Below are 13,347 nucleotides of genomic sequence, written 5' to 3'. Positions count from 1 at the left end.
ACACGTATAAAACATGCTTTCTCACTATATTAGATTTTTGCTTTGTTTTGTTTGTTTGTTTGTGTTCTTCAAGACAGGATTTCTCTGTGTAGCCCTTGCCGTCCTGGAACTCACTCTGTAGACCAGGCTGGCCTTGAACTCAGAGATTCACACGCCTCTGCTGGGATTAAAGTCATGCACCATCACTGCCTGGCTGATGTACTTTTAAAATCTACCATTAACTTGTATTTTAACCAGATGTAGTAGTTCACACCTGTAACCCTATCGCACTTCAGGTTTAGGGGAGAGAGGCTGAGGCAGAAAACGTGCTCTGAGTGTAATGTGAATCTAGACTGTACAATGAGTTATGGGGCCAACCTACCTTGAGAGTCTGGAGAGACTCTCAGAACAACAATAATAAACAAACAACCAAAACAGGGCCGGAAAGTTGGCTCAGTGGTTGAGAGCTCTTGTTCTGGCAAAGAAGCCCGGTTTGTTTCCCAGCTCAGTACGTCGCTTCTGACCCTCTGTCACTCCAGTCCCAGGACATCTGACCCCCTCTTCTGGCCCTCATGGGCACCAGACATGCAGTGACTCACACACATACATGCAGACAAACTCTCATGCTCATAAAGTTATAAGATAAATTAACTCTTTAAAAAGACCCAATTATGATTTATCAAAAATGTTAGATTTGAGTCAGGCAATGGGGGTGCACACCTTTAATCCCAGCACTTGGGAGGCAGAGGCAGGAGGATCTCTGTGAGTTTGAAGTCAGCCTGGTCTACAAAGTGAGTTCCAGGACAGCTGGAGCTGCTACGCAGAGAAACCCTGTCTCAAAAAACAAACAAGCAAAACAAAAAAACCCTAATGGTTTGTAGGAATGAAATGTTCCTTCTAGAATTAATATAAATTCTGTGGTGTGGCCTTCCCAACCTGGAACCCTGGGCCTTATTTCTCACTCGAAAGAATTCTCCAGATCCTAATATCACTTTCATTCAACACAAGCAACACGGGATTGGAGACGCGGGTCCTTTCCTGTCATAGCCACTTATATTCCTAGCAGGTGTAGAGCCTTAATGATAACCAGCTCCTCATATTGTGCTGACCTCCCTGATGATAACTAATTAACAACTGCAGACAGGTATTAACACATAATTATATGCAGGCATTACGAAACAATCAAAAGCAGCAGAAACTAAAGAGGACATGACTCAAAACAAGAAAATGCAATTTTCTCCCTGAGGCAATTTCTAGCCTTTTGACAAGTTAGGGAGTAAAGTAGCAGAAGAGAGTCAGCAAGTAGCCAGCCTGAACTGAGAAGGCAGAGTTCAAGTCCCAGTCCAGGAAAGGGCTGGATATAAGGGAGGAAGTCCTGCAGGGGAGCCAGCAGAAGACATCTGTGGAGAAATCCCCCTCAAATCCTTGCACAGACTATGCTTGTCGGTGATGAGACTCCAAGGAAGCCATGGGAAAACACCAAGTGGAGCTGACGAGCCCTGAGACAGTCAGCAACTGAGGGGGGCTGGGAAAACACTCAGTTAGAGCCCCACTGAGGAGGTTCACTCAGCATTTCCTGTTTTCACAGAAACCAGACACTCTAGAGTGAAGGCCTCTTAGGTCCATGGACCACACCCTAGGGCCAAGTCCAAAGCTATTAACAGACTTGTCCAAGCCACCCCAAGACAGACAGGGCGAACTTGAAAAATGATCTGGTGAGAGGCCATTGAGGAGGCAGGGTGGGGGAAGCTGGGGAAAGGCTCGGATGGATGGATGGATGATGGATGGATGGATGGATGGATGGATGGATGATGGATGGATGGATGGATGATGGATGGATGGATGGATGATGGATGGATGGAACAGGGGAGGGGGAAAAGATGCAATGTTTCTCTATTAAAGCTTGAGTGTTTACAATGTCCAACAGAAGCAGTAGCTATAAGTCTGTGCCTCAGGGAAAGAAAGGGAAAGGGAATCCAGTGGATAACACACACACACACACACACACACACACACACACACACAAATGGTAGTGTATGAGCACTTATTATATTTATTCCAAACCCATGAGTAGTATCTTTTAAAAACCATTATTTTTATTTTAAGTGTGTGTGTGTGTGTTGCTTGCATGTATGTATGTACCATGCATGTGTCTGGCATCAGCAAAGGCCAGAAGTGTGTGTCAGAGACTGGAAATGAAGTTATAGAAGGCTGTGAGCCACCATGTGAGTGTTGGGAACTAACCTAGATCCTCTACAAGAGCAGCAAGAGTTCCTAACCATTGAGCCAGGCCCATGGGTAATATTTTGACTTAGCCAACAGGGAATCTAAAGTTCAGAGAGGTTAAGTAATTTGCTTAAAATGACACAGTAGATACTGCAGCTGAGATTTGAACCCAAGGCACACCCACTCTAACACCTGCCTCCTTCCACAGTGTGTGCTGTTGCTGGGTAACATACAGTAAAGGTCATGGCTGGTACTTAGAGACAGCTACCAGCACAATAGGAAGTTTAGAGGTTTCCAGTGAGGATGAGATTTTACGACTGGTCAAGGGGGTATCAGGAGTATAAGAATGAATGCCCACAGCTCCAAGAAAAATCCTCATGGGCCCCATACAAATAGAGAGCTGTGAAAATGCAAATAAGGTCGAACTGAGTTGGTTTCAGAGAGATCACAGGGCACATTACAACACACCCTTGATGAATAAACGCCCTTGATGACAGTTAGGAGGCTTCCAACAATAAGGAACTGCAGGTAGGAAGCAAAGTCCACCCAGGCAGAGATGTGGGGGAGGGAAGAGGAGCCAGATCCAAACCACACCAGGAATCCCAATCAGACTTCTCTGAGCTGTAAGGGAATTTAGATGTCACCTAATCCCAATCGTTTCAGAGAGAGACGAATCCACAAGAAGAAAGACTAGCTGCTAAATTCCTCAGCCTCCCTGTTGAAGCCGGGTTTGATCTCATTTTTATCTCTGTGAGTGCAGACTCATGGAGCCAGCTTTGTCCAATCAGTGGCTTGGAACATTTTTTGTTACATCAAGCCTGTGCTGGAGGATAAAACAATGGGATAAAACATTGGCACTTTTAGAGCTGCAGCAGGAGTTTATCTCTTTGGTCTTTGATGGCTCCAGTACAAACCTAAGCAGGCAGCCTCTGGGGAAGGCCCAAGTGAGGCGGCTTCCTCCTGGAGGAGGGTGTGAGGGGTCTTCCAGACTGTTCACTCTCTCCAGTTACAATCCTCTAGCTGTAACCTGGACACCCATCCCCCACAACTGGCCAGAACAACACAGGGATTTTAGCCTAAGAACACAAAGCAAGAAAGAGTCTGTATGATCAGACTCCTGACATTCCAACTGCTTCACTGAGGGAAGCTGCAGGGATGAAACCATTTACACCTAACCTCACAGGGGCAAAGCACAGCAACGAACTGAGACCAGCTCTGGATTCCAGAGGAGCTCCGGAGCTCATTATGCACGCCGGGTGGAAAAGAAAAGAACAGCCTGAAATGGAAGTCAACTCTTCTTTCCCACTAAAGCTTTGCTAAAGAAGTTTGGGGACTGAGTGAAGTAAGTCACAATAACAACTGTGCTGTCCCCACAAGAACGAAAACATAAGTGGAAGGATGGAAAGAGGTTTGCAACTGGGGACAGCCTGAAAGGCAGCTCCCATGAGAGAGCTGCTTGTCAGAGGGCCAAGCAAGTCACCTGTGACACTACTTGTACCTTTGCTCTGCAAAATACCCCCCAAAGGTCATGCCTCCAAAACAAGTGTCTTATGCAAACACACTTGGTAAGAACTTAGAGGTTCTGAACACTGCATATCTCCTGAGGATGTCACCACTGATGTCACCTATTGTCAAGGTGTATGTTTAACCCGCCAGAAGGCTGGCTGGATCCCTACCTTGGGGTTTCTTCCGTCTCTGCACAAACTCCGAGCGTCTCAGGGTACCAGGAGCTGTGCGGCGGAAGCAGCTATTCCTTCTCCATGTCTCTGGACCAGTTAAGGTTCTCACCGCCCCTAAGTGCCAGGTGCTTTCTAAAGCAGGGTCCCCAGGAATCCCGAAGTGATGTCCTCCTTGCTCTCCCCCAGGATGCTGCCGCAGACCTTCAGAGATGGCTCCTCTGCCACCAGGTGCCCTCATTCCCAGTCTGTCAATGCCATCACACTGCAAATCCTCCCCTCGGTGTGGAGAATCAACTTGTCTGTAATCATGAGACTGAGAGTTTGGAGAGAAAGTATCATAGCTTTTATTTTCTGTATCAGAATTAGCTAGATCCGCGGGATAGGTGTTTGCTGTGGGGTAGATTGTATTACTCAGGCAAACCTTCCTGTCTTCTTCATAGTCTCTAACAGATTCTTCAGCTTCGTTGACCCCATTCAAATCTGGAGGTTCCATAGACTCACTGTTGGTATAAGACCCAGGAACATGACGGGAAGCCCTGTGATCTTTATGATCTACACTAATTCCTTTACAATCCTCAAGACTATAATTAAAATTCCCCAGGCCCAGGTACCAGTTGCGAGGCTGATGCAAAGTCTCCAAGTCACTCACATCCCTGTAGCCATTCCTGTGTTTGGCTTTTTGCAGGTCGTCAGGATTACAGATCAGATCCTTACAATCTACACAGCCATTCACCGTCCCACATCCTCCAGCTTCCAGGATCCATGGCAGGCTTCCCAGAAGCAAATGTTCCTCTGTCCCAGGCCTGAGATGTACACAGTCTGCCTCTTCTCCAGTCCTGGAACCAGCGTAGCCCTCTGGGAAGAGACCATCCCTTCCTCTTCCATTGGTTTCCCCAGAGTCACTCTGCTCAAAGTCCCAGTACCCACAATCTCTCTTTCTGTAGGGTCGATTTCGTCGCTTGGCCCGGGACGCAGTGTCCAAGTCATTTTCTGCATGGAGCCCACCCGGCTCAGCAAGGTTCCTTTTCCGGAGGCTCCTGCAGTCTTCATACTCCCAGCTGGAGCCCCAAGCCCCTTTGTGCTCCGCTCCTCTTTCCTTCCCAAGCTCATGGGTTTCACTCATGTTCAATATGACCACAGGTTTCGCTTCTCTGTTCCATGGGCCTAGGTTGGGCTGAAATTCGGACAGGTGTGGTCTAGCCTAGGGCTGTATCTGCCCTCCTTAAAATGTCTCCCGGAGCACCGGAGTCTTCCTGTTGCTGTGGCTGGAGTGCAGGACGATGTGGAGTCATTTCAACTTCAGGATCCAATCAGTGAGCTACTCTATCTTCTCCTCAGAGGCCAAGAGATAATTAGTAACTAGAATCCATGTGATTGGTGTTGGCAGCCTTGTTGGTTGGTGTTTCCCTGAGCTGGTCAGACTGGCTTGACTGCTTTGTACACTGAGGTCTTAGAGGAAGAAAAGGCAAAGTGAAAGAGAGAGAGAGAGCGCCCTTCCAAAGCCCTGGCCAGGGTCTCACGTCAGTCTGCAGACTCGCTTTCAGGAAGCCATGAGGATGAAAACAAGCGCTTGCACAGGCAGCAGCCACAAACTGGCCCTCTAGACCCCACTGAACGCCAGGTTTTCTAAGCAGGGCCCTCCGAAGCTGTCTCTGAGAAGCACAGCTCCCCCCACCCTGAGTGTTTTGCTGTGAGATGTCAGTGAGCAGGCAGTACACACTCAACGCCCCCAACGCCCCCACCCCGCCACTCAAGCTCTGGCTGCCTGCACAGCAGCCGTCCTACTGAAGGTAACTGGGTATTCATTCCCATTGCTCTCTGTCGTGGCAATCGTGGTGTAAAACGTCTTGTCTGCAGGACAGTCGTGCCCTCTTTTCTTAGATACTCTTCTCAGAAAACATCAAAACCATCCATTTTCTAAAATTATTTCCATCCAGTTTATACACTATATTTAAGAACTAGAGAAAAAAGAAAAAGAAAAACAAACAAGCCGGCGTTGGTGGCACACGCCTTTAATCCCAGAATTTGGGAGGCAGAGGCAGGCGGATCTCTGTGAGTTCAAGGCCAGCCTGGTCTACAAGGACAACCTCCAAAAGCCACAGAGAAACCCTGTCTTGAAAAACCAAAAAAGAAAAGAACTAGAGAATACAGCTAGAAATCATAAAGGCTGGTGTGAAAGTACCTGTGGGAATTCAGCAAGCTTCAGATAGATAGATAGACAGAACAGACAGACAGACAGACAACTGATCGATCCTACCCATGAACATCGAGGAAGAGGGGATAAACAAAGGTGTCTCACCGCAAAAGTCAAACACTGTGAAGTAAAAGGCACGTGCCAAGCGCTACAAACAGACACAATGGCTGGCAACAAAGGCAGGTGTTGGGAGAGGTTCACAGGGTCTCAGTCACACCGGCCTCAACTGGATCGCTCTTCCTTCCAGCTGCTGGCTCAGGGTTAGATGGGCAGGAATAATCACCTTTACTTTTATCTGACTCACAGTTTTGGAGGAGTGTAAAGAATTCTAAGAGACCGGAGTGGTATGCCCTATCTATAAGTCTGTGTTTATCCTACTACATATAAACTGTACATTCTCTTCAGGAGTCAATTGGAGCTCATTCTGGCTTTCAACTTGATATTTAGTCAGGATGACCTTGAATTCCCAATCTTCCTGCCAAGTGCATGCCTTTAATCCCAGTACTTAGGAGGCAGAGGCAAGTGGATCTCTGTGAGTTCGAGGCCAGCCTGGTCTACAAGAGCGAGTTCCAGGACAGCCTCCAAAGCCACAGAGAAACCCTGTCTCAAAAAACAAAAAAGAAAAAAAATCTTCATTATCCTTCAAAGCAAGAAAGCAATTCTTGTTTTTACCACATATAAAGAAGTAATCCAGTTGATTGTGGTGAGGAATGTATTTAATTCCAGCACTTGGCAGGAAGATTGGGAATTCAAGGTCATCCTGACTAAATATCAAGTTCAAAGCCAGAATGAGCTCCAAGGGACTTTGAGTGTTAGAGTAACATCTAGGATCACATACACTGCTACATGAACCCAGATCGGCTTGACTTCACAGCACCAGACACAGTGGACTGTATTGAACCCAGTCACATGTGAACACGGACATTCTCCCACGTTACCACACTACATGGTGTACCTCAGAAATAAATGTCTACAGAGGTGGACATGCACCCACACCTATACTACCATCCCCTTAGCTCCATTCTTAATTTATTGACCCCCTCCCACTGGAGCGTCACCCCCTAGTCCACCAACATCCAGATCCCCTGGGGAGCACAGGAGTGATGGTGCTGACAAGTTCGTAATCTGTAAAACTGCGCTCAGCTCACCAAACAAAGAGGCAACGATATTTGGGAGGACAGACTGATGCCAAACAATAGCAAAATCTATGGGGAACTCGACAGACCAGAAGCTGTTATTCATTTATTTTCTTTCTCTTTGAGGCAGGGTCTCACTCACTATGTAGGCCAGGCTCATCGGAAACTCACAGAGGTCCCCCTCCCTCTGCCTCCTGAGTCCTGGGACTAAAGGTGTGCGTCACCATGCCTGGCTATTTTCTTTCTTTTTTCTTAGAGATTTACTTTATTTCTAAAATTCTGCATGTTTGTATGTGCCTGTGTGGGAGTCTGTATACATGAGCGCCAGTACCCATGGTTTCGAGCCTCCATGTGGGTGTTAAATACAGAACCTGGATCCTCTGCCAGGGCAATATATGTTCTCAACGCTAAGACATCTCTTTAGCTCTGGCTGTTATTTTCTTATGTGTGGAATGAGGAAGCTAATGGTCTCTCTGTTTTTAAGTCTAAAATTTGATGATCTTGCTTATTTCTAATCCAACTGAAAACGAAGATTAACTTTCTGTGTTCAGGAAGGCAAATGCCTTTAATGCCAGCACCGGGGAGTTGGTGACAGCCTGGTCTACACAACAAATTCCAGGCCAGCCGGGACTACAGTGAGATGGGACTCAGTCTCAAACCAAAACAACAACAAAAAGTTTAATCATCTTAGCCAAACCTATAATAATCCCAGCAAGTGGTGGGGGTGAGGGGGACATAATCATTTTGAGACCAAGTAGGTTTAAAAAATGGGAGGGGCAGTGAGCTAGCTCAGCAGGTAAAGGCATTGGCCACCAATGTCACCTGAGCTCAACCCCCACATGGTTGAAGGAAAGAGCTGACTCCGAAAGTTGTCCTCTGTCCTCTACCCACATGCCAGGGCGCACATACAAAGATACTTTTAAATATTCAGGAAATGGGGGGAGGGGGCTGGTGAGCTGGTTTATCTGGTAAAGATGCTTGCCACCAAGCCTGACAGCCTGGCTTTGATCCCACTAACCCACAGGCAGAAATAGAAAACAATTTCTGCAAGTTGTCCTTGTCCTCTGATCTCTACAAGCAGACACACACACACACACACACACACACACACACACACATACACACAAGGGGAATAGGGACTAGAGGGAGGGAAACTGTTTTGGAAAACAACGTTCTTTAGCAACTGCCTACCTTTGATAGAGCAAGCGAGATAAGAGAAGCACACCTGGTAAGTCGGCCCAGAGAAGAGATGAAAAGAGAATTAATTACAGGTACGAGGGCATTACTTACAAATGATCAGAGGAAGACTGTGTGGAGCTAAGAGAGCCTATTGAGGGTTAGTGGTGAACTGCTGCTTGTGGATTGTGCTGGGTTTGAATCAGAGCTTCCCGCTTCCCGCTCCACCACCGAGAGGTCTACACCCCAGTCCTGCTGGTCACTTTTATTTCTGAGACAGGGTCTTGCTGACTTACGTGGGCTGGACTTGAACTCACCCTGTAACAGCGGGGGGAAAGTAGGGGTGTGTGATGCCCCTGCTTCCCATCTGTGTCACCCAGCCCAGCAATTCCACTTTTTTTCTGTTTGTTTGTTTAAACCCTCAAAGATACAGTTTACAGAAGGATGTAGAGAACCCGGGTTTTTCCTGCCCTACTGCAACCCAGAAACTTCCAGACTGATGGGCTACAGAGAGAGAGAGAGAGAGAGAGAGAGAGAGAGAGAGAGAGAGAGAGAGAGAGAGAGAGAGAGAGAGAGAATGCAGGGGAGAACAGCATCCCAGCTTTCTCAGCTGGAACTGCTGCTGCTGCTGATCCACAGGCCTAGATTAGATGGGCACCCTTCACGTGCTCTTCCGCTCCCCCATCCTTTTTTATGAGATAGGGTATCAATATTCATCCCTGGACGACCTGGAACTCTACACAGACTAGGCTAGCCCAGAACTCAGTAAAGGTGTGAGCTACCTACCTTGCCTGGCTTCCCAGCAGCTCTGACCGGGTCACTTTCCCTGTTGAAACTCTCCATCTTCCCCACCCCCATCCTGCGCTGGCTCACACCTTTGGTGCATCGCACCGGGGGTTTCTGATGCTAAATTCTGGGTCCTATTCCTCTCTAACCCCAGCTAGTGAGCACAAAGTAAAATTCAAGAAAGATGGACGTAAGGGGTGCCAGAAGTGTTTGTCAAGCCAGCGTTAGGACCCCCAGAACACATATCAAAAGCTGGGTGCCTGATCCTAGCCTGGTCAGAAAGTTCCCAAAATGCTGTGTCAAAAGACAAGGCACACGCCTAAGGTTGACCTTTGTCCTCTGTTCTGTACACGTGCTCCTGTATGCACAGACACACACCCACACAAACAGCACACACGCACAAGATGGACATGGTCAGGAATGTGGCTCCTCTCTTGCTCAGCACAGCTGCCTCTAGGCTGAGCTGGGAAGGAAACTTGAAAAGTAGATCCCACTTATGGTTAACTTTAGTCCCTGGCTGTCTGGAGACGGATCTGGAAATGAAGGGGGCAGAAAGGTACTTAGGATCAGACGGAAGTTCCCAGACGGAAGTTCCCAGGAGAGGAAGAGTGTCAGTCTGGTGAAGGCACAGCTGACTGGAAACAGGGAGGACAGACACAGAGAGTCTGGGAGCACTGGGACACAAGGCTGGATATATTTGTTCATTTCGTGTGTGTGTGTGTGTGTGTGTGTGTGTGTGTGTGTGTGTGTGTGTGTGTGTGTGTAACACATGCGTGCAGGTGTCAGTGAAGGCCAGAAGAGACATCAGAGCCCCTGGAACTGGAGTTACAGGCGGTTGTGACCCGCCCAGTTGAGTGTTAAGAACATGTAAATTTTCAATTATTGCTTTTCCCCAGCAAATCTCAGAAATTATGTGGTCCCTCTTCATGTCCGAACACATTGTTATTACCGTGGCCACAATAAAGCGTGTATAAAGGCTATGTAAGGCCACGGACCCAGATTTGAACTCCAACCTACAACTTACTCACTGGAAGACTCTGGGCAAATCTTGGTTTTTTCATCTGTCAGTCATGGGCAGCTGTTTAGAAGACTTGGCAAGTGTACACAAGTACCTTGCACACTGTTCTAAAAGTGGTAAGAGCACAGTCATGATCATTACTATCATTCACTCTTAGTTTCTACGTAACCAGATGGCTAATTTTCCAATGGGAAGACTCAGTTCTTATTAGATCTCTCTTCTTCGTTTTTGTTTTTTGTTTTTTATTTTGTTTTTTGGTTTCTCTGTGGCTTTGGAGGCCGTCCTGTAACTAGCTCTTGTAGACCAAGCTGGTCTCAAACTCACAGCAATCTGCCTGCCTCTGCCCCCGCCGAGTGCTGGGATTAAAGGTGTGCACCACCACCTCCCAGCCTAGATCTCTCTTCTTTTTACCTATCACTTTCTGTGTATTCATCTTCATTCATAGACACCTCCCCCCCACATACACACACACTAACGGGCTTTAAGTCGCATCCCTGTGCTGTTGTAACCCTCAACAGACTCTGGACTTGCCATCCTCCTACCTCAGTCTCCCGTGTCGCTGGGATTACAGGTCTATTCCCCGAGACCCAGCAAGGCCCCTGTCATGTATTCAGGGTTAACTGGAGCCTGGAATTCTGGGTGTTACCTCACATCACCTAATCAGTACTTTAACCTCAGTGTCATAAATCCAGCCAAAACTGAGCCCCTGACCTCTGTCTCTTCCTCTCATAGTTTCTGTCAACTTGACACCGGCGTAAATGCCTGTGGGAAGAGGGAACTCAACTGAGGAGCAGTCTCCATTGGACTGGCCTGTGGGCGTGTCTGGGGGGGCTTTTTCTTAACTGTTAGTTGATACAGGAGGCCCCAGCCTTGGTGAGCAGTGCCAAGCCGGGCAGGTGAGCTTGAGACGTGTGAAAACAGTAGGTGAGACAGCCCAGGGAAGTCAGCCAGTAAGCAGGGGCCCTCCATGCTCTCTGCTTCAGCTTCTGCCTGGGCTTCCCCTGATGTAGACTGTGACCTGTAGCTAAAATAATGGTGTTTGTCACAGCAACAGAAAGAGCAGCAGGGCAACACCCCTCCCTCACCATCTAGCTCAGCCTGAAGCCTTTGCCATCTCGATTCAGGCCTCGTGGCCGCTCAGATGCAGGAGCCATCCAGCCTCCTCTCATTCTTCTGCCTCTCATGCCCAGCCGCCAGCTTGTCCCTGGGGCTCAGATTCAAAACATCCAAGGGCTGAGCTCTCCTCACCCCACAGAGGCTACCCGGCCCAGCTTGATCTCTTCTGGATCACAGCAGTGACCTCATAACTGGGCCTGTGTCTAGTGTCTCTGACTCTAAGTTAAGTCAAACCACATTGTCTCCTGTTCAAAATATGGTGGCTTCCTTTTCTCTGGATGACGAATTACCAACCCTGCCTGTGCTTAAGCCAATATGCATACAACTATCACTTTCTAGAATATGCTTTCTGATTTCTTTTCTTCCCAGGCTCCCTTCCTTCTGAAAAGCTATATATTTACTTGCTTAAACAATAAGTGACAATAACGGCAGAAGGGCACTGCTGTCACTTCAGACATCACCTTGAATTGATAGGAACTCAGTGGTTGAATGAAAGCTTTCCTGTCTTTTAGGGCGGTGACGTTTAGTAAATGCTAAAGGAGATAGTGAGTGACAGCACGACTTGGGTCTCATGCTAGCTCAAGCTTCTTTGCTGTGCGCTGCAAAGCCTCCAGAAACTCTAAAGTACCTGCATCTATTGCAATTTCCCACCCTGTGCCTGGCCCTGAGCATGAAGCAATAAACGTTTGCAAAGTCACCCTACAAACTGCAAGGAACCATGACTCACAGATCAATCGTAACTAAGTAAACAATTCTGAAACATGAAACATCAGCCCTGAAAGGAAAAAAACTAGTTACTGTTTGGAGTTAACAGACTATTCAAGGTTTCTGAATCCAGTGTTACATGGGTTAAGGAGACGTGCTTTGTCTCTGTGTGCTGACAAGGTAGAAAAAGACTATTATTGTGTGGGGGGTGATACTAGCATCAAACGAAGGACTGTTATAGCCTAGGCACACTTTGTTCCACTGAACTAAACTCAGATACACACAAACTTTCCTTATCTTAAAAAAAAAAGGCACTTTTCTTCTTCTTCTTTTTTTGGAGGCTGGGCCTGGCTAGCCTGGAACTCACTTTGTAGACTAGGTGGGCCTCAAACTCAGAGCTCTGCCTGCCTCTACCTCCCAAGTGCTGGGATTACAGGGCTTATTCTACTAACTGGAGAAAGAATTCTTACACCAGAGACATTTCAAGGAATTTTCAGAATGCGAAAAAAAAATTTAGGGAGAGACAAACTGTATTTAATATTTTGATTATCTGTCTAGAATATTATAGATCACTTTAGTGTAATATATTATTGTCCCTTATCAGCAATCTCCCACTGGTTAATCTGTTGGTTTTCTACAGTGAATCTTCGATTCCACCCAATGTTTTATTGAAGATATTACTTTCTTTAAAAGCATACTGTGATCTCATGTATAAGTCATTATTAAAAATTACTGGGTATGGCAGCACACGTGCTTGTTATCCTAGCACCCAGGGAGGCTAATGCAGGAGCGTCACAAGTTCAAGGCCAGGGGCTAGGGAGCTGGCTCACTGGGTAGGAGGGCTTGCTGCACAAACAGAAGGACCTCAGTCTGAGTCTTCAATACCACGTTAAATAAACAAATGGACTTGGAATAGTCACATGGGCCTGTAATACAGTGCAGCACGTTTGTGTGTATGTCTGATTGGGAATTGGGTGGCAGGGAGACTGAGGCAGGAAGATTGATGGGGCTTGCTAGCCAGCTGGCCTAGCCAATCAGCAGTGAGCTCCAGGGGCAGTGAGAAACCCTGTCTTGGGAATAGAGCAGAAAGTGGTAGAACCCCGGACATCCTCCTTTAATGTTGACATGTATGTGCCTGGGCACCACATGTGCATACACAGAGACGACCACACACACACACACACACACACACACACACACACACACACACACACACACACACACACCCCTGATATGGGATACCCCTCTGTATGCTGTGAATATGTTCTGTTAACATTGGTTAATAAAGGAGCTGATTTGGCAAATGGCCAGACTTTTGTACAAGACTTTAGT

At 47.2% G+C, this 13,347-nt stretch overlaps 1 protein-coding gene across 2 annotated transcripts in view; it reads right to left on the bottom strand.

The window, feature by feature from the left end:
• Nucleotides 1-13,347, bottom strand: part of LOC101838167 (dynamin binding protein) — a 96,528-nt gene that overhangs the window by 42,738 nt on the left and 40,443 nt on the right. The window contains exon 1 of one of the 2 annotated variants that reach the window (XM_013115958.3): nucleotides 3,882-5,457. The exons of the other annotated variant lie outside the window; for it this stretch is intronic. Coding sequence (XP_012971412.2) covers nucleotides 3,882-5,007 — 1,126 coding nt within the window. The 5' untranslated portion in view covers nucleotides 5,008-5,457. Of the gene's footprint in view, nucleotides 1-3,881; nucleotides 5,458-13,347 lie in introns of those variants that run through there. 2 annotated transcript variants of the gene reach the window in all.

This window comes from Mesocricetus auratus, unplaced genomic scaffold (genome assembly GCF_017639785.1).
Source record: "Mesocricetus auratus isolate SY011 unplaced genomic scaffold, BCM_Maur_2.0 Super-Scaffold_4256, whole genome shotgun sequence".
Classification (NCBI taxonomy): Eukaryota; Metazoa; Chordata; class Mammalia; order Rodentia; family Cricetidae; genus Mesocricetus; species Mesocricetus auratus.
The sequence above is the reverse complement of the archived record's forward strand: the minus strand, read 5'-3'. Positions and strand labels throughout refer to the sequence as shown.